Here is a 23,215-nt window from a genome sequence, read left to right as displayed (position 1 = left end):
CACGAAAGAGCTTTGAGATGTGACAGAAATATTAATTGTTTTGCTAAAAATACAGACCTGTTAAAAAAGAAAGGGGTATTATGCGTGTAACAAGAAATATTATTAAAAATAATACAAAATAAACGTAAAAAAATAAAGAATTTTTTATCCACGCATACTGTTGTCACGATAAATAAAAAGTAACGATGAATAAAACAACGCGCAAAACGAGGTCAATTTCGCGAGAATTATTGCGGATTTATCTTTTCTACGGTTTTTCTTATTTTCGTCGCTCGACAAAAACGGACTGATCTCGATAATATTTACACGGACTAACAGAAGTGTGAGATTAATGTCCGAAAACTGCTGGGACGACATACAAGTATAACATGAAACGAGGGACTCATCCCCATGTATTAATTCCGATATAGTCCGTCATTATTCAAGCTCTCGCTAAACTCCAAATATATTATCGAGCGTACGTGATATACACGTGTATGGTGGCCATCCAAATCCCTTCAGTCTTTTAAAAATACAAGTTTCGAAGGTCTATAAGTCACTGAGTAAAGGCTTTAGAAATGTATACATGCACACTATTAAAAGTCCTTGAGAAAGTCCTACTTCTTATTCGAATCTACACGATATATAATTTACATTTACACATTTATACTTAGCGCACGAAATAATCCTTGTTTAATATAATCCTTGTTTAATATAAAAATCACCTTTTTATGATATCGAGAATTAAATCAATAACATCGTATCGTTACACTTATGAACATTTTTAGTTATAATTATTTTTGAATCATTTTATAAAAAGAAAAAATTGTACTTTTAATTCACGTATTTTATTGTATTTTGTTTCTGTTATAATTATTTTTAAAAAAGCATTTGAGGAGAGAAAAAAAATTCAATTTCACACATTTTGCTACTCTATTTCTCGATATAATCACACTTAGTACTGCGTATAAATAGATACTGAAATATTGTAAATACGATCTTGTCGATAAAAAAAGATTCCGATTTCTTGAAAAAAAAAAAGAAAAAGAATTGAAAGGAAACAATCGATATAAATTAAGATCGGGGCATACCGTAGAACGCATAGCATTGATTTTGCGTAGTCGCTGCGTTCCCCTCGAATTAACGATCTGCCTCGTCGTGACAGCTGGCCCTTAACTCCTTGCCATGAAATAACCTGTCACCGGTAACAGGTGCTAGAGGTTTATTGCATCGGTCCTAATGCACTCGCGAGAACGTCGCGTCGCAGCCAGCGACACGCGACGTCTCTGATTCTTCGCGCGCGAGAAAAATGCGCCCGATGGGCCCGCACTGGTGCCATTGAAATATTACGCCCGCTGCAGCAAAATATCTTCGAGAGCACGGTTTTGCACTTCCTTTTGAAGTAAGTCGCGTCACCATTGAGCTCGGAGAGCAGAAACTAAAAAACTCGGATGTATGTACGCCAGAGATATAAAAATGCATCTCTCTCACGATACTCTTGCGTCGAATAAACACATTCGCGCTATATATATGAAAAAAAATACAAATTTATTATCACATTTCTCTGGTGAACGTCGCGTCACAAATTCGAAAATCATTAAATTTACGACAAAGCATCTATGCGTATATATATATATGATTGAATAAACATGTATTTCTTTATGTGTACGAGTATATAATAATAATTTTGTAAATTTAAATAAATTGAATATTCTATTTTTATATTCCTATTTATTTTATCCGCGTATTACATTGTTATAAATGATAGCACTCAAATTATTTTATGCTCGATACTACAAGAAACTAATTAAACTTATTAAATTAAAATCGATGAATAAATGTCTGCTGTGCGAGAGATACATAATTATCTTCGTAAAATTATCCGGAAGCTTCTCTTTACGAAAGTCAATGTCAGCCTCAAATATCAGACTTGTGTTGAGAGAGTTGAAAATATAAGCTTCTGCGAAGTTCGTGGAGAAATAGGCTTGCAATATCGCATTACAAATTCGATAATAACGTGTTTTTATGGCTTCAGTTTAGATCAATGAAGAAACCTGATAACGAAAACCTTGTCCAATCTAAATATATATCAACTAGTTACGTGTAGCGATATAAGGAATTGGGATTGTTTGCAAAAGCTAATTTGTTACGTGCAAACATGCTATTTCTTGTCTTATATTTAGTCTTGAGATTTAATTGTGAAATATGGAATAGCCGATAAAAAAAATATAAATATATTTGTTATAAATAATATCTTTCATCACGCAGTTAAAAGTTATTAAAAAATAATTATATACAAACGATTTTTATTGGAAGCATGAAAACTTTAAATAAGCATTAATCAAATTCTTAACTAATTACTTTTATATATATTCTATTTTTATTAATATATAATATGTTTAAAATTACCTTCGACCTATATTTGAAATTTTAAATAAATACTACATGTTTTTAAAAATTCAATATGTGAAGAGCAATACGCTAGATACGCTTTATTCGATCTTAAGATAACGAAATTTTAAGGAAATTCAGAGCAAGAAATAAATTTTATGTTACGAATAGAAAATCAATATCAGATTAAAGAGATTACTGACTGAAATTGGCTTCTTCTATTTTGACGCGTCCGTCATATCATTATTTATTTCGCGGATTGTCATTCAATTAAGTTAAAAATATATTGGTTGTGCCATTTTGCAAAAATATGCAAATCCAGGTCACAATATACATATATATATATATAATCAGATATATATGATTAATAATGTTAGTAATACTAGTATTATTAACGTTATTTTTATTTCGCGATTAATAATATTAATATTAATCGCGAAATAAAAATAACGTTAATAAACGAAATGTTGAAAAATAATCAATCATTCCACAAGGATTACGACATTTTCTCTATATTTTTTGTTAAACTGAATTTTTTACTTTTTTAAAAATATAATATAAATTGCAGCTTTATATGTATAATTTTATTATGGAACCATTGTTCTCAAAGAGATGAATTTTGTGTAAAATTTTAAAAATATATAAAAAATATATATAATATAGAGAATTATATAAAATACCAGTTATTGTAACCGAATCATATTAAAGCTTTATTTATAATTAGAATTAGATCAAACGCAAAAGATATCATTAAAAAGACGAGGTGCGGATTTCATAATAAATTTAATCGGTCATATAGCACAATGTGTATCGCGATTGTACTTGGTAGTCCATTAATGTTACCTCCGGTACATGACATTCTGTAATTAGGTCATCGCTTGTACTTACATTGTTATGTATGTGCGTTTTAGGCGCTCGATACGATAAGAGCGGAACTCATTATGTGGCGAAAAACTTTTATCTTAAAGAAGAATAAACATTTCTTCCGTGCATTTATATTTTTAACCAAAAATAATAAAAATATTTTTGCAAAAAAAAAACATATTACAAAATATTCATTATATGTTAAATATAATCGATAATACGTGATAAACATTAATAATGTTTTGATAAAGATTGATAATAAATTCAAAATAAAGCAATATGGAAAAACTGCTATAAAAGAAACTACAAAAAGATAATTATGAAATAGAATTCATCCTATAAATATTTTCGTATATTATTGTTAATAGATTATGTAACGTAAATTAGAATGAGCTCCTGTCGATATGAGCTTGAAATTAAATTTAGTTACATTATTGGCACATTTATTGTGAATGTTTCTTTTCACAATGCAAACACGATAATCTATATGATGTTAAATTTATGTTATTATCGCAATCGAAATCTTCAATATCACGTAACAAAAATGAAATAAGGTATAAATAAATGATTTATTTCCCCTGGATCCCGCGCGCGAACGTAATATTAATACACGACAAACCCCGAGAGTATCTACCTAATTTGGTTTGCTTAGACGATAGAATCTACTTTCCAGAATAACACAACTGAATACCATTTACGTCACTGTATTATATCGTCTGTAATATTTTTAGCATTTCTTATTTTTATCAAATAAATAATGTATTATAAGGAATAAAAAAAATATGATAGCTCATATAGAAACGATATTCTTCAGTCATTAGGACATCTTCTCGACGGAAAATAAGTACATCTTTAATTACTGTAATAAAATTACATTATCGAGTCTTGATATTCGACGTGTATACCGAATACCAAGCTATTAATGTTTAAGTATTACAGATTACGAAATTATGCGTGAATGTTCGTGCCTGCCGTAACAATCAGTATGAAACCATGCGAGCTCGCGTTTAACCGCGCAATACAAGAGGCTACTAACGCGAGTGATACGAGCGGAAACCCGAAATCGGAAACACATTCCTGCTTTGCGAGGAAGCGAAATCATATCAAGGTTCGCGTCTTACCTTGCGTGCTGCCGTTGGGCTGTCCGGCCTGCTGCGGTATCCCGGGATAGAGGGGCGAGGGATGGGGCGACGGTTGATTGTTGCTGGGCGGTCCTGCAGCAGAATGCGGGTTGGCAGTCGTCGGAGTCGGTGTAGCTGAAGGTACCGCTTGTTGAGATTGCTGCACGTTAACGGCGGACGTAGGTGTTGCCGCGGGGGTGCCATCGCCACCCCCGATGCCACCCGTCACGATACCACCGGATGGTTGTTGCTGCTGCTGCAGTGGCGGCAGCTGTTGCTGCTGCTGCTGCGGCCCTTGCTGCGGCGTCGGCGGTTTTTGCGTGTCCGTCGACTCATTTATCGTTTCTGCAATGAGAGAAGGTTCGATCTTGAATATTAATTCATTCGGATAGACGAGGTTCTTGAGCGGAACATCGTTTTTAGGAATGCTGGCGAACACTCGAGCATAATTAATTCGCAAACGTCCAGGAACGAATCAATTTCCAAAGCAATTAGAAATTTGCATGGCAAATTTCGTTACATATTTAGGGTGAAAAAGCAAAGACGCTAAGCTTTATTAATCAGTGCCTAAAACATGTTTGAAATTTTATTCTTCGATAAGGGTGTAATGTTAGTTGCGAGATAAGATATAAAAAAAAAAACGAAATATATACGCAAAGCATGCAAAGGATAGATGGATCGGATTTATAGAAGGATTGAATTTAATTCAACGTAGGAGAATCTGGACATCGACCTAGATAGAATTTCAAAGGTCAAGAGGTTCTCGGTGTAGTCGAAATTTCATTCCATGTTAGAATTTGAAAACAGGAAATCAGTGCCTAAAGCGTAACAATTGTCAGTAACAATTATCGACGTTAGTCGTGTTGCGTTAATTTAGTTCACCGCAAAAAGAATTACAATATATTAGTTTATTATACACATACATAAAGGAAAACATATAAATCCAACATAATCTACCGCTCTTATAATTTTAGAGCTTTATCAATTTCAGTATCAATAAAAAACAAATATTAAAATCTATATTATATGTAACAAATATTGAAATCTATATTATATGGATAATATATATATATATGTATAAATTTTTTTATATGAAAATAATACATATTTGAAAATATAAAAGTAACAATGTATAGAAGAGAAAAAAAACACAATAAAAATAAAATTACGAAAAAATATATATATATGTATATATATCTTAGCAAAATTTTTATATTTATACTTATTAATGAAGCAAATAATTAATCAAATAAAATACATATTTATATATAAAAAATTTTTCGTATTAATATTTCGAAACATTGATATTTGATGCAGATATATATCGAGTGATAATGAGACGTTGAGCTTTCCATATATCACACTGACATTTGATATCGTTGGTATTTTTTATTTCTACACGATATTTTTCGTTAAATTTTTCTTCGCTTAAATCCTCGCTTTCCCAAGTCTCCATCGATTTTACGTTATTAATTTCAATAAACGGTTAATTTCAATAAACGTATCTCTCTCGTAGTAACCATCGGGATGACGTACGTTGATAAATAGTTTTACGTTATTACTGCCAACAAGTTTCGCAACTTTTCACGATAATCTGACGAAACTAAGCGAGATACTTTAATTACAAAGGATAAAAGATAGATGCTACGTACTCTTTTTTATCTTTCTCTCTCTCCCTCGCAAAATTTGCATCATAAAGTTTGGATTGTTCGGATAAGGATATGACTAATGACGGAATAGTTTCGGAATCAATAGAACTCAAGGTTTCCTTAACGAGGGATATAACTATTGTTATGTGTCAAGTACCGAGGAAACACATTTATTAATCACTCGAGAAGTTTCACAGTCCTTGAACGGCGAGAAGAATTAAAGAAGCGTTTTGAAATCTACTTTCTCGACGCTAATTAGTCCTGTCTCTTCAAACATTGTTTAATAAAATGCAAAATAGATACTTATAAAATACTTACTTTAATTTTCTATCAGAATTGGAAATATTTCTCAAAACTTTATGTAAATTAACCACTGTGTCACAAATGTGCGCGTACTTAAAAAAATGTAATCTCACCAATATTAACCAACTAGCTCCACGTCGAACGAAACGCGAAACAACTCGGAACTTCTCGCACAACGTCGATAAGAAAGATCGCACTGTTATCGTATCGCGATAACGCCAACGAATACATGCTACTATTTATGTCGCGACAATGATAAGAAATTATTATTTTAAGAAACATAATTCTCGGACTTTGAACTCGGCTTGGCAATTAATCGCGTCATTTTGACGCGATGTAATTAGTCGCGACTGCGGAAATTGAGTTCATGTCTATCATCGTAACGACTGCAAAACGCAATTACGATCTACTGGGTGGCAAGTTGCCGACACCCTGTGCAGTCTGTTTCTCGTTTCCTGTCCAGTCTGTCGAAAGGGCGGATGCTGTTTTTGACGCGCCAGATAAACGGAAATGTCTGTCTGCTGCGCGTGCAAATTTCAATATTCGCAAATTTTCAAGTTTCATACAATGAGAAAAATGATCAAGAAAAAAGATGATAAAAAAATGATAGAACTTAAGGTACATTTAAAAAGCAAAATTGTCATAGAAAACACGAAATAATGATTTATCTAAAAATAATTTGTATTAAGAAAATTCCCAGTTAAATCTACAAAAGACTGATATGAAAAATCGAAAAATAAAATAAATTATAGTAGGCAATAAATTATTATATTTATATAAAGAAAAGAGGCTCACCATTTTCAGGAAACGATGTCGATCGTATCACGGGCAGCAATATCCCTTTCTGCACCAACTCATCTCTGCTGGCACGTACCGAGATTTTTCTCTCGAGCGCTATTAACAAAGGTAAAGAGAACGAATGCGAACGTCATTATACGTCTGTTTGCTCTGTTATCTGTATGACACGCAGTTTGAATGGCATGATTATTTTCGCAACATGATATCGGGCGCGATAAATGTTTAAAACGGCGTGTAATTCTAGAAGAGACGATTAAAATGTTTTGAATTAATGTGCGTTCCGTCGTGTTCAAATTTTATTTAAACGTGTATTAAAGTAAAATAACATTTATTGTTTTAAAACGCAGACATATTTTCTGTGACATAATAATGTCCAGTATAAAAGGAACACGACGCTATAATTCATTGTTAAATTCTCTCTATTACAGTATAAAACGCTGCCGATTTAAGTACCATTTCAACTGCAAACGTTAAATTAAATTTATGTTAAATTATTTGTACCGTAAGCACACTTATACTCACATAACGAAGCGGCTTCAAATTTATCCGATTTCTTTTTCCGCTTCCATTTCCAGGGTTTGAAGAGTCTACCGAGTGCCGAAAATTTACTTTTTCTCTCCAAAGGCGGCGTCCTCGCACCCGAACCCAAACTGTTTGTCCGCAAAGCAGCACCATTTTGTTTTTTTGCTACAACAAAAAAAAGTTTACGTTAATATAAAGTGTACTTTTCTATACACGACAGAAATACTCGGATTCACGTATAAATCATCGTGATAGAACAAATTGAATTTTTCACATTATGCCACTTAGTCATTTAGCCAGAATATTAATAAAAAAGCCCTTTTATATCATATATCATTTTTTAACATTAAAAATGATAATTATTCTCACAAAGTCATGATATTAAAATTATTAATTCTGTGCAACAAGTATATGTTCGTCGAGAATGGATATTTAAATAAGTGTAAATTTGCAAATTGATGATTATTTGCACATGGTACAAACTAATCTTATCCACGTGATGCAAGAGTATCAACCTGGGATATGTTATCTAGATTTTCCGTTTTCTCGATAGTATGTAGCTGCCTGTGTTATCCACGTTTACCGACTAGGGATGCTAGGTTTCTCATCAACCCTTTTATCGGCGCCCGTAAGGGTGGAAACGAATAAACGACCATTGATCCAGTAGTTTATTCAATATGAAAAATCATGATTCTTTTTCAAATCTATGCTACATATTTTACATATTACAGTTCAGAAATTAAAACATACTTCTTCAAGTTTAATTAAAAAATGTTTCTTCAAAATAAAAAAATTTTATCAATCAATAAAATGCTCGAGTGATAACGTTGTTTATAAACAAATAGAGATGTATTTTTTTGCAAAAGATACAATTTCGCCGCAAATGGTAATATAAAATTATCTAAATTAAAAGAAAAATCATTATAATCTTTTGCATTTTATAATTTTTTGCACTCTATTCAAATATTCGGTTATAATTTTTATTGCAAATGAAAGATTGATATTAAATTGGCAAAACACACATTTATTAAATATAACAAATATATTTTTATGTAACATTATATTTGCATACTATTCAAAAATTGCATAACTATTTCTACAATGCGTGAAGTGGAATAAATCGACATATAAAAAGTTTCATAGGAACATATTTTTTCAGGTGCCAAATTGTGTCTAACATTTCCGCTCAATTTTTATGCAATTTTTTCGATGATAAGAAATGCAATCTCCCATTTTCATCTCTCTTTCGCATCTTACAAATATATTGTATTAAATCAACAGAATTAAATTTTCATAACGATGCACAAATTGTACTGTCAAAATAAATGTCAGCAAAACTGTAATATAATAATATACGACAAAAGCATTGTGTGAATAAAACACATTTTTAAGTATAACAATCACGTTATAAACAATCTGATTATTGAATACACAATGATTTTATATAATACAATAATACGCTTTTGTTCTTTTCAAATATATTGATTAATATACGAGAATTTATATAAAGAAATAAATAGATTTAAAATTATTTAAATCAACAAAAGTTTTAACAAAGATTAAATAATTTTATGTATTAATTTATATTTCAGTAATAAAGAAAAATAACCAAATATTATTAAAGTATTTTTGAATATAATACTTCAATCCGTACAAATCCTTATACAAGAAAAAAACATTTCATTTTTAATCCATCTTCTTTCTATTTTCCAGTTGGTTTTATTGCCAGACAGCAGCACAACTCATATCAACATAAAATCAATACTCGACAACACGGCACCCCATAGATAATTTAGCGAATTTTTCATCGCGTTGTTCCGTAACGTTTACCCAATCACGCCGAAGCAGAAAGCGAAATGTGTCATAGCAATTTTAGCCGACAGAAAGTAAAAACAAGAGATATATTGATGCCAAAATCCATTGCAAACTGATCACTCGCGTCAAATGTACGTTTGTAAAATCAATATTGCAACAAATAATCAGATGCTAATGAAAACAAATGCTAATGATACAACAAATAAATATCGGTATTTCATATCCACGAGAGATGTATCGAATATTAGGAAAAATTTATAAGACAAATAACAGTCGAAATTTAACAACATTGTCAAAAGTTTATATAAGCTAATAATTATGTAAGCAAAATTCTTAAAAGCAATCTTTTTAATTATTTATAGATAGACGCGACCAAGATAAATTGAATTCACGTTTTGACAATGATTCTTTACTACTAAAAACAAAACTCGCAAAAATGAACAAATACATCTAATTAGAGATAAAATAAAATTAACCGAGTAAAACTAAATTCTATATTTAGAAGCACGGCATTCGTCTTGCTTTCGACGATATCCTTATCGCACTATGGTCGAGAAAAGAGAATCCGTTTTAAAAGACCGTTCTCTGAATACGCCCTTTCAACCTGCGCTTATCGGACATCTACTATCTTCCTCTGTTTGCAGCGCCCTTAGTACATAATACAGTAGTTACTGCCCTCTTGCGTCTCAAGACGCTTTTCCGCACGAGCACAATCGTCGCAGCAAACAGGAAGAACTGTAATACATATAGTAATCTGTGCAATTTATCAAATAAAAAATCAAAACACAATCGCATATTGCAAGAAAAATCTGATACGCTTCGAATAATTCAATTCTAATAAAAATTGTAGAAACTAATTAATAAAAATCTGTTATTTTAATAAACGCTGATGAAATATTCCAACATATTAAAAAAAAAATATTTGCAACAATTGCTTTACTTATTTATGAGCTATGAAAAAATGGATTTAATTAAGAAAAATTATTTTCCACCCAAATTTTAATTAGTATTTTACTTATATCCGAATATTAGTATTGCCGAAAAAATGTCAATAAAATCTACTTTAAAATCTACTTCGTAAAGAAAATATCTAGACTATCGCAAAGGAAAAGAGAAATTCTCCCATAAGCGCAGCCATAAACAACCCATGTTGCCCCTGCCCGCGTCGTCACCCATCTTACGATGCATAATGCAAAAGCCCCGCGTATAACTCGAGAAAAAGTGCGACGAGGGTGAAATGTGACGGAAGAAAAGTGCGTCGTGCACGGTTGAACGCTGTCGAACGGCGATTCTGAGAAACACCCCCGTGGGGAATAATGGCCGATAACGTGCGGTAGGGCAGTTTTGCGGGCGTAAGGTAGAAGCGGCCCATTACGGCAGCCTTAAGCACCCCTTCGGGATTCTTGGAACATTCTTGAGGGAGGGCAAATCGTTCTTTTGAAGAGAGCGACTTTCGGAGTGCGACATGGAACAAATCTAACTTAATTATTCACCGAATCATTAATTCTTCCGCGATAGTCGAGAAGTTGTATTAAAATAAACATCGCAGCTAAAGAGTAGTTCTACGATATGACAATGCGTAATAAATTTGGAGAAATGTTGCGTGCTTGATTATTATTAATAAAATCAATTCCAAAAAACGAGCACAATAATTGCGACATTTTAATAAATACGTGAGAAATACAAAGTAGATTAGAAAATAAATTAAAATATAGTTTTATAATCTTAAACGTATTGCTTATTTTTTATTGCAAAGTTACTGTAAAAAAGTTAAATGCTATTTTAGTTACATTTTTGATCTAACATTCTAGTAATATATGATAATGATTGCACTTCCTAAATCAGATAGACGAAATTCTACTCTTTAAGTGAAACACGTGCAATAAGTTCTGCTTTATCTCCCGCAAAGACTTTCCCATTTATCTCACGAAAGGAAGAGAAAGAGTATATCGGCTTCGATGCTAAAGTGGAATAATTGACGCCACAAAACACTTCCGCTGTTCCTGGAGGCCTATTCACGCGTGTCGAAAACCGTCGAGAGTTATTGCACTATATCTGCAGACAATAGCAATATTAACGCAATAGACCGTATTCACCATTGTTCGAAAATGTGTAACATCTTAGACGAGAATTATACTCTCGCTAACAATAAGAGGAAAGATATAAATCGATCTTGATGCAATCTTTTAATTCACGCAATTATGTTATTAGCAATGTATTGTATAATTAAAATATATAATGGAAAAAAAGGAACGCGCAAATTGCAGCGACAAAAAATTATTAAATTATGTCAATAAAAATTAGAATAAAATTTAAATTACGTAAATTATATAATGTTTCATTAATTACAAAGTTTGCATTATAATTAAAAATTAAACTCTGTCTTTAAATGAAGTTTTAATAGCTTATAATAATGAATAGATAATTGGATAACTCTCATTTAAGTTAATTCTCATTACAAAATGGCTGCAAATTAATCCAATTAATCTCTAGGAGAAACTGCATTAAAAAAAAGTCAGTATCATTGGAATATCGTTGATCAATAATAAATTACTCGCAGAATTATTGTACGCAAAGGTGACTGACATGTCCACAACAGATTTTATAACTTCCAATTAGAGTGCAATAAAGCATAATAAAGCTTCTAATTAATGCGCATATAAAGTAAGACGTATGAATAGATGCTTAGGTTATTTAATCAGAGGTCAATGACAAAAATTGTATAAAAAGGATTTAGCGAAAACTCGACATGAATTGATATTTACTAACCTGGAGTTTCAATGACCGATAATTACTAGTTATCGCGTAAATCATTAATCGTGCATAAAATACATATTAAATATTATTGAACCAAGTCATAATAATAATTTCAATAAGCGAATTAATCGACCTAATTTACAATCGAGAATACAATTGGAATAATATTATAAAAATCAATTAATATTAAATATATAACTAATATTATTTATAAAAAAATATACAGATAATTCTACAAGAATTATTATATTGAATTAAAGTGTTTATATTCTGCTAATTCTCCTTTTTATAATAATTAAGACCTATAAAAAAAGATTGTAAAAAAAAGTTACAATTATAGAGACATTAGAGATATATGGATAATGATATCATTATTTTAAAATTATATTATACTTATTCATGCTTTATACTTAATCATCAATTATACAATTTACGGGACATATCATATCATGCATGTTATAATTTATGGATCAAGTTAATGCCGACATAAAACCGACTATGTCCAGAAGATATGTGGATTCAGCCATTAATCGGCTGCCTTTCATCATGATAAAGTAGATAAAAGACGCGAGCTCTTACTTGGCAAACATTAATAGCGATTCTTCCGGATGAGTGAAACTCGACATGGAACTTACACGCTGACGAATCGTTCGCACGAACAGAGAGAAAATTAATTATTAGGCACCACTGAAGCAATCCAAAGAGGAAAGTGAGCATAATACGTGGCCTAATTGATTTGCGGCGACCGGACAAATGAACTCGAATGTCGTTCGACCAGGCGCTAGAACTCGATATTGCTGCTATTGCTTCGATGCAACAGGCGCATCCGACGCAATAATAGACACGCGTCATTGTCGGCGAGTCTTGAACCGTGCCGAACAATTCCACAATCGGTTGACCCGAGTTATAGTTCGGCGATTAAACAGAGAAATAGGAGAAAAAGATTTCTTAAATATATTCTCTATCTTTTCTCTGAAAAAGATGAAAAAATTCTAATCACATCATAATGCACTCGATTTCTCATTTGCACTTGATACAAGTTATTTATTACGCATATTAATTTAATAAGAATAAAAGCTAAAAAGTCTGTGCCACGCGAAACTATGCATAATTCCGACCAACTATTATCGACGTATCGTATGCACATATACATTGCACGATGCACACGAGAAATTGCCAGTTCACATTAGTCTCGCTGCATACTAACGAGAATATTCGCACGGCGCGAAGCGTACGGAAGATGCGTCGAGGAGATACGCGTTGCGTCTCGTAACGATAATGTGAAAGACGCCGGGCGATTTGTTACTCGTCACAACAATGTTGTGCCGCGTGTTACGATATCGCACTGTTACGGTGTTATATAGCCGCTTCTGCATCCTTCCGCGCCATAAATCATAGCTAACGGAATAATAAAGACCTGCGCGCGCGGTTTCCTTACGCACGGTATACCTATTCTAAGCGACGTACAAGTGCAAGTGACGGGCAGAAAAGTGCACAGATGAAATAAGGGTTGTAGCGGCGAGGGCACGTTGCCCTGGGTACGGGGATGATGATAGCGACGACGGCGGCGGCAGTGGCGGCATCCCTGCCGTCAAGGGATGCTGGGGTGTTGCCATGGTGATACCACTTTGTTTTCCGTTCTCCAATTACCTGGCCACTGGTTGCCAACTTGAAACTCCGGATACATTTCTGCCGCACTGACCAGAAGCTTGTCAGGTGTCTGAACACGATCATTTATGCGCGACAACTTACAACACACACTTTGTGTTTAACCAGCATACGCGAGAAATAATTAGCTTGTGCTTTGCTACTTTCTACATTTTATGTTTTTCGCTACAATATACTATCATAATTTATTTCAATAAATATAGTATTTGACGAAAATTATAGAATTAATATTATAAATTAATATATTAATTCTATAATTTTATATAAAAAAATAATCACAATAAAAGATTAAAATAATTAAATAATATTATAAAAAAATAATCACAATAAAAGATTAAAATAACTAAATAATATTAATGTATTTACTTTTACGACAAAGATACAATACTAAAGATACAATTAAGAAAACGACAGAGAATTTGCAGTTACCGTATAGACCCGTGTCATTTAAGTGTTAAATCGACGCCGATCTGGCACGGGTTTACGGTTCAAGAGCAGACGGAATCACAATACGACAGAATCGCTAAATTCAAAACCACGCTCGATAGCAGACAGAATTTCGCGCTACAAAGCATCAGAAACCATAAAGGCAATGCCCATCGTTGTCAGAATACCCTCGTCCCCCCTGATCGAGAGAGAGTTACGAAACGAGAGAGCGGAGAGTCTCGTTTCGGGTCTCTATTATTCGCCTCTTCACACAAGGGTTAAATGCTCGTTAATCCCTAACAGCATCGTCCATGTCCTTTTACGATCAGCTTTGTCAAAAATCTCACACGACTCTGATTATATAAATTAACAACTTTATATATGTATATTTCATTAAACAATATCTATTGGTTGCTTTTACTACACAGATATATATTCTCTCTTTTTATAAACAATAAAAATTTTGATATATTACATAGAATGTCTGAAAACTGTGATACTCGCATAAGATTCAAATGATTGAGAAGAAAATGGATACATGTAAAATTAAGCTTCAAATATTAATAGATGATTTAATGCGTGATAAACTCTTAAAAATTTTTAGTTAATTTCATGTTTCACTTTTTTAAACAAAGAAATGAATGGATGTCAAAAACACAGGTACATTCTCGTTTCCCGCGGTTTCAATTTTGCTAGCCCATTTAGTCGTCAACTATTTGTTTTATCGAGCTCTGTGACAATAATAGTTCAGCGAGCAATTGGAAACTTTAATTAGTCGCGTTTGACATCAAAGCCAATTAGAAGCAATAAGACAAAAGTCATTCAGCCGCGATTCAACACGGATGAGAAGACGGAAAGTAAAGGCGGGTCTCCTTTCTCTTCTCTCGGGAAAGACGGCTTTCTTCGATTACAATCTGGAGATTCGGTACAAACCCGAAGACGCGCTTGTCGTCGTAAATTCAAATGCAATTACAGTGAGACTTCTCTCGGAAACGAAACTAAGAATAGAGTATATGCGGAACGCACGTACGCCTGTTAAACGCAGCTAAAATTTCTAAAATTGTATCAATTTCGGGTGCAATAATCAGCGATGCGTACTCAACCGTCACGAGTTTGCGCAGTCGACATCATACATTCAATTAATTATAGCAGATCAAAAAAATGTAACCGGCAAGTCAATTAAAGATGCACTTTAACAGTTACTTTATACAGATAAATTACATCACTTATTAATTGCGCTAGATTCGTAACAAATTCTGGAAACGTTCTCTCTGTTAAATGCATTCCGAGAAATTCTAACATTTTTAAACGTTTTTGTAAAATAATGATACACGTAATTTGTAAACGCGAGAGAGAAGTCACGTGCAATGCAATGTAAATAATTTAATTAAAATGTGGGCATTAACCTGAAACAATCTAAAAATAATCTCGGTTCTGATATTCACGGATGGAGTATTCTGTAATTACCAAAATCTAGTTATGCATTAATCGAATCTAAAATTATCTCGCAAAAATTGACGAAACATCTCTGTTTTCCGTAATTTTTTCAAGACAGAATCAAAGAAACGTGCAATAAATATCGTCGAAATGTTAATCGACTGCGCTTTTTTACATGTTCATTCTATTTGAATTTGTTAATTTTTTCTAAATGAACGGATATCCTCCATTATTATCGGAAGATAAATTCGAGAAAATGTCAATATTTATATAAAGTATTATATTAATATGTGAATTATATAAAAGAAATATTATTACATGTGAAAATTCAAGCTTATTATTGAAAAAGATAAAAATAATAATCTTCTGAGAAAAATTAATGGTATTAATAAAAAACTACTATTGTTTCAATATATTATATATATATTCATAACTGTAATTTAAATTTTAAAAAACGAGTAAAACTGCAATATATTTTTTGATTATTATTATTATTATACTTTGAGATGGTCGAGATATATCATTTATAAAAAATACACACAAATATTCAGTTATAACATATTACAATCATAATTATAAAATGTCACAATAATATTAAATCTCAAAACAGACAAAACAGCGTTATCACAATAATCGAAAAATTCTCGATATTGAGAATTCACGGCGTATTCTAAAATTCGATAAAACGCAGACGGAAAAGTAGTTTTCGCAGAGCGGTGAATGCACCATGGATGGGCGAATAAAAAACCTCAAAAGCGCCGACACCCATCCATGCTGTCCGTCTCGCTCGTTCTCTGTATAACGCAAAGAGTTGATTGCGCGCGTAAAGCTCTATACAAGCATTCTGCGCTTGCAGCAAAAGCTTATATCTCGCCGAAAAACGATCTAATCGTAAACGTGTCAGGATGACAGCCAATATAGATTTTATTCTCTCAACGTTTTCGTAATTCGTTGCTGTAAATATATCTATAAATTTTTGTCGTAATATCGATAAATTGAGGCAGTCGCGGAAATACTCTCATATTCTTATATTTTACGCTTTTCTGTATTACCAAGATATCTGAAACATATATCTGTAATGTTTATTAAAGTGTTCACATAAAAATATAGCTCTATCACATTTCCACTTTATAATATTAACATACTATTATACTATCGCAAGTTTCTTCACCAGCGGCAAAATTGTTAAGAATGTCAAATCATAAATAATATCTCCGAATATTTATTGCTACAATTCTATAAACATGTCAACTTAAAAGTTTCTGGCCAAGAATCAAAAATTTATTCGAAGCTCCAGTTTCTTCCTCTTTCCCTTTTTTTCGGAACAATAATTTGATCTCACAATTCAATCCGATATTTAAGATAATACTTAGTTCATGGCAAATAGCAAAACTAAAGCTGCGTAATATAGAGAATGATAATGATGGAAATGATAATGAATGGATGTGCTAATGACCGCGATATTGGATCTAATGAAATTTGGCAGAGAGATGCAAGTTCATCTATTATATTTCTATTACATACATTTCTATTACAGTTCCAACGGTACTTGCCAAATGTAACGCACGTTGCCAGAAATGCATATTTCTCATTCACTTTACAGTACACTTTACAGTGTTATTCTTCGCAAAATTTTCTGTACAATAAATATTATAATAATTTCTATCGAAACATTTTGTGTTAAATCATCACAAAATTATTCATAAATACACGTTAATTACATTAACACGATTAAATTAAACATAGCAATCACAGTACATGTGCGATAGTGAAGAAATACATATCAGAAACAATACCATTTTTTTCAAGATCATCCTTTGCACGCGAGTAAAATAAATATGCAAATAATTATTTTGACGATGAATAAATTTTCAATTCTATACGCAAAAGAATAAAGACAATGACTTGTATTATTTTCGACTCACTTATATCGAACAAGTCCATCTTATGAATCTATACACGTCACCGACGATCATAAAATCTAATTGTTAACACGTGGAGTAAAATCGGTCATTATTTAAATGAAATATTTCGGCAATGATTAAATTTAATCATGATCCACACATCTCTACCTTTTTTTATTCAAGAAAAAAATTTAATATATGTAATAGGAAGTACAAGTCTTTTTATTATTAAAAAAAATACTTTACAAAAATGCTATACTCTCTTTCAGAAAATTAATACGGAATCTTGTCTGAAGAAATACTTCCAGTATCAAAAGGAAAAAAATTAAACCGTGAAACAAAGCAAAATGCATCGTAAACTAACTTATTTTAAATATCGATACCTTTTCATTTTTATCACGAGTTAATAAATAATAATTCCACCACCCAAGATACTAAAGCAAATATAAAAAAAATATATTTTTAAGAAACCACCATGACGACTGATTATCATTCTTCGTACTATTGCGAGTTGTCTGAAAGCCATCCGTGATAGTGTTATGCTGACGAAAGCAAACAATATCTGATATCGCGCGCGCAAAACATTGCTTATTGTATAATGTAGCACTCGTCCATATTCGAGTCCGACGACACCGCAGAGACGACTGGATTCCGCTCTGCGGCCACTCGCCCTCTACTCGCTCGACCGCTTAATAAAGCCTCTTCTCTCTCCTTCTCTCTATCTATCTAGCTTTCTCTCTCTCTCTCTTGTGTGTGTGGACGCTCTCGTACGAGTAACACCGTTATTCGCCGCCTCGTGGGATTACGCTCGCGCGTGTACACGCGGTATATATAGTACATATATTAGTGCGTCGGTAATGCGTTTACGTTGGCGTACACAATGTGCGTGCAGCAATGTATATATCTCTATGCGTAGGTCACGCGAGCTTTCTCAACACGTGATTGTAGGAATAGCACGCATTTATACGTAAGGATAGTGTACGATGATCGCGGCGATCTTGCGCAGAACAAACGTGTAACGATCATATCTTTTCTATATGTAAGTGGGACAATGAGAGGAAAGAAACGTGGAGTTTGTAATTTTTGAAAAGAGGGCAAAAAACTGGAACTGAATCTATTATTTCTCGAGCGAACCAAAGAGAAGCGGTTTTTGGACGGTTAAAACAAATTACAATGAAATAAAAAAGCATGGTTATTATAATAATATCTATTATATATTTCTGCTAGTTTTGCAAAATTTTAGTAAGCTTGAAGATTTTAAGATTAAATATAAAAAAAATATTAAAATTTAAGATAATTATTGTTTAACATAAATAAATATGTGTTTAAACACTTCGACTTTGATGTATGTTGTATAAAGATATGAGTATAATTAATATGTGAATTCATTTATTTAATATCACGTTAATTAATGACTGCATTTAAGTAAGATTTGTGCGCAGTCTAAAATAGGAAAGGTGAACTACTGCCATTTCTGCGGTATACTTTGTCGTGACTGTTGCATGTATTCACGTATTAATAGGATCGCGCACACCATAAATAAGCGCAAGCTTCCGGTTTAACGTGCTCATGAAAAGTTAAACGAAGCGTTCGTGAAAAGCTCTTTTTACCATCTCCAGGATGTGATGCGTTATAAATATAAAAAAGGTACAGGTTTAACACAACTCTACACTGCTTTTCAACCAATGCAATGCGCTCTTATTTCACATGTTATTAATTGTAAGATCGACAAGTTTTTGTTTAATCATTTATTTATATATATTAAAAAAATCAGAAAACGTAAACCGCAATTTATATATTTTTAAATAATCATATATAAAATCTGTCACGTGGGATGTGAATCGATCGATTTCTGGTCGTTGAAGCGCAAGTGGAATGCTTTACAAAGTCTTGTGCTATAATTATAATAACGACTTGTGACCTTTCGCGAGGATTATAAATGATACAGCATATGAAGGTTTTTGTCTTTGAAGTCATACTAATGCGATTTTTCAAAATTTTTTATGCGTTTTATCCAAGGTTTTATCATTTTTATAACGCAATTCTCACTCTTATTCCTTATTCTTATATGTCTATTCCTGTCTCTTTTATATCATAATACACATATGTATGTAGATTTTAAAAGTCTAATAATTTTTATGAAAATTGTACAGAATCATATTTGCGACAAATCAAATAGAAACAAAGATATCGCAATTGCTACTGAAAAGATCGAAAATTACGACTCGTTTGTATTTATTGCACATTCAAGTAATCTATTTTCTATGTGCATTTCATTGTAATATAAAAACATATTATATCAAAATTATCAACATCGCTGAAAGAAATAATATTCGATTTATTAATATACTTAATAAGCTGAAAAAAATATTCTCTAATGAACTTCTATTCAGTCGAGCAGTATATTAGTAATCGAAATTGACATTACAGGCATCATATGATATAAATCTTGAAATTTGATATTTTCTATCAACTACAACCGAAATGAATAGAGATAAAAAATTGTGTATAACAATTTTATTCACACATAAATCTATACGCACATAATGTATACATTTTCAGAGTGAACGTTATCGCATGTTTGTTCATAAATGAATTTAAAAAGTTACTAATTACTACGGATAAAACTAACTTTTCGCAGAACGAAAAATATGAAGTTTAATTCAATCTTGTATATTGAGAAGAAGCATTTTGCAGTGTGTAGCATAAAAAAATTATGTTTCGAACGACGCGATGCGACGCTACGAATTTCGTATAGTTGACGACCGAACGTTTTGATTAATGACTATGTCGAAACTCGCAGAGAACTCCACTACAATTAAGCTTCGTATTTCGAATAGCGAACTGTAGCTTCGACCGCGTTGCGCACTCCTTCGAGTGTGTATGGTAGATTAATTAATTAAATTTAATGCAACGGTCCGTGAATTTAATTACTTGAATAGCCGCGGAATAAAATTTTGGTATAGACAATGCGGTAACTCTTTTTGAACAAACAATGTAAACGCTGCAATTATCTAAATTGCTTTCGGTAAAAGGTAGAAATTACGATTCCCTCGTCATGTCTCATTTGTCGTCACTATCAATTAATCCTTCTTATTGAGCAATTTACATTTAAAACACGCGCATGCACTACGTGGATAAGTATACTATAAATCTCTCTGATTCGGCTCGTAAAGTAGCTTAATGGGATTGATATTGGCTCATATTTTATTGTAGACTGAATGTTTTAAACATAGTGTTAATTATTAAAATATGTATAAATAATATTTCATTTGCCATTATTTTAATTTGTGTTTAATGCACATTATACAAATTTTCCTAATCTATATTTATGCGCATAAATGTTTAATCAAAACAAAAATTTCATGAAAAATTATTATTGACTGCGCAGTATTTTAACAATTAGTATCCAATTTTAACAATTAAAGTAGAGACATTAAATTGTAATTTAATCGATTTTTCTCAAACGAGAAAACGAAAAATATTCGGATATGTAGATGCATAGATATTTTTATAAAATGGGAATTATACATATATTCTTCTAATCAATGTATTTTTAGGAAATTATTATTTACGTAAGATATCGCAGATACGATCAGATTACGCAAGAAATCTGAACTTTTAAATCAATTACTCGTTCCTGGCCAACGTTAACTGCACTTTCGAAAGTGTGACATACTTGATCCAAGAACATGTTCCTCAAGAAGTGCTCGAGGCAAAAGAACATTTCGGAACTTTGTGAAAGAGGAACTTTGTCATCAAATGAGATTAATAAATATCGCAATCAAAATGTGAATTTACATTTCGTGCAGTGACTGCTCATAAAGTATATTAACAACTGCACATTTCAATGTAGTTTATATGTAATATTAATTTAATTAAAATATCATCGTAAAATAAATTATATAATAAACTTTTTTAAACTTTATACTGCATAAATACTTACTATAAAAATAACAATTGTTATATATTGCATATATTTTTAATATTATAAAACATTCTTTTTTTTCATATAATTTTGAGATATGAATTATTCCTTTTCACTTTTTCCCATCAGAAATAAATTGTAAAAAGAAGATTAATGTAATATGTACAAATTCTCTATGAAAAATGATAATTTCATAAAACATATAATTTAACAAAAAATATAAGTACTTCCTAACACATCTGCCTTAGTTAAAATTTAACAGTTCAATTTTCTGAGAAGTAAAAAAAAAGATTTGCATACTGATATATTTATATTGCTATAGTTTATTAAATATTGCTAGGCAAGTCTCTGATCGGGTATTTTCTGAAAATAGACATAGAATCGAGTAACGTAAAACTCAAAAAATTCATTGTTAGTATCTCTATAAAGCCGATAAAATTGACGCGGTTACGCGTGAAATTTTCAATGTTGCGAGGGCAATCTCTTTCCGCTTTTATTGCCAAGCGCGCAGTTAAATTCACTGTTTCTCAGTTGCATTCTAGTTTCGCCTCGACGAAAACGCCACGAGAGGTGTTTCTCGTTCCTTCATAATTTAACAAACTATGCGAGAGAGGCGAAATTTTTCGCGTCTTGTCGCGTACACAACCTCAGATTACAGACATAAATTAAATTCATCCTGCGAGTGAAATCAAGGTAACGTAGTGCTTCTCTTAATCTAGCGAGAATGATGAACAAAAGCGGCGAAGATTGGAAAAGCTGGTCTTCTTATACTTCTCGAGAGAAGATAAATCGTATGTTTATCAGTGCGACAAATCGACTTTAAAACTATCCGCCAAGTCAAGATTATCAATTTGAGATAACAAAAAATATATATGCTATACTCAAAAATATATATGTTCTACTTACATATATGATGTCTACATATATTGTAACAATTTACCAGTGTCGCGAGTCATTTTAATTAAGATAACATATATTCAACAAAAATTTGATGGGATACTCTTGAAAAGAGAAATAAGAAAATATATGTTAAATATTCTACTCTTAAAAATCAAACTTTTTGTTCAAACAATATAAAACTATATAAATATTTGTAATTTTGTAAAGTTCAATTATGTACATAAAATAGTACAATGTGATTTACTCACGATTCAAATCACCATCGCCCCACAGAAAAAAATCAAATGAAGATACTTGATGATACATACCTGCAACACAAAAAGAACATATATTTGAAAAAATGTAATATTAAAATTATATTTTATTTAAATAATAAGATTATTTTACAATAAATAACTTTTTAACAATTTTATTAATAAAGTCTTTTAAAAAAGGCAAAATATGTTCGTACCGAGAGAAATTTACATTCGTTTGTGCGAGTGTTATTTTAAAAATAAAGAATTAAAGCAAGAACATATACAAATCAGTGTAGACAATCAGTATAAACATTGTGTAATTTATGCATAGCGATAAATTCGCTATATAATTTGCTGGACAAGTTTTAATTCTAGCTGGGTCAGTCTTAAATCGTCTTGTAGAATATCCGCGCTCGTTTAGTACCACAACTCACGCCTTCGTGCGACACATATGATACAAAATCGACCGAGACACAAAGCCAGAAAAGCAACAACCATCCTTATACGAGCGCTCGCG

At 31.9% G+C, this 23,215-nt stretch overlaps 1 protein-coding gene across 12 annotated transcripts in view; it reads right to left on the bottom strand.

Moving 5' to 3' along the window:
- Positions 1 to 23,215, bottom strand: part of LOC145972895 (phosphatase and actin regulator 2-like) — a 208,198-nt gene that overhangs the window by 123,890 nt on the left and 61,093 nt on the right. For 10 of the 12 annotated variants that reach the window (XM_083101938.1, XM_083101939.1, XM_083101928.1 and 7 more), the window contains 3 exons: positions 7,628 to 7,792; positions 7,103 to 7,201; positions 4,356 to 4,700 (listed from right to left, as the gene is read on the bottom strand). In XM_083101938.1, coding sequence (XP_082958064.1) covers positions 4,356 to 4,700; positions 7,103 to 7,201; positions 7,628 to 7,792 — 609 coding nt within the window. Of the gene's footprint in view, positions 1 to 4,355; positions 4,701 to 7,102; positions 7,202 to 7,627; positions 7,793 to 22,710; positions 22,771 to 23,132; positions 23,212 to 23,215 lie in introns of those variants that run through there. The other 2 variants (XM_083101936.1, XM_083101940.1) reach the window with 2 other exon arrangements.

This window comes from Camponotus vicinus, unplaced genomic scaffold (assembly GCF_025532165.1).
Source record: "Camponotus vicinus isolate PSW18456_S1 unplaced genomic scaffold, iyCamVici1.0 SCAF_6, whole genome shotgun sequence".
Classification (NCBI taxonomy): Eukaryota; Metazoa; Arthropoda; class Insecta; order Hymenoptera; family Formicidae; genus Camponotus; species Camponotus vicinus.
Note: the sequence above shows the minus strand (reverse complement) of the source record. Positions and strands in the feature narration are given on the sequence as shown.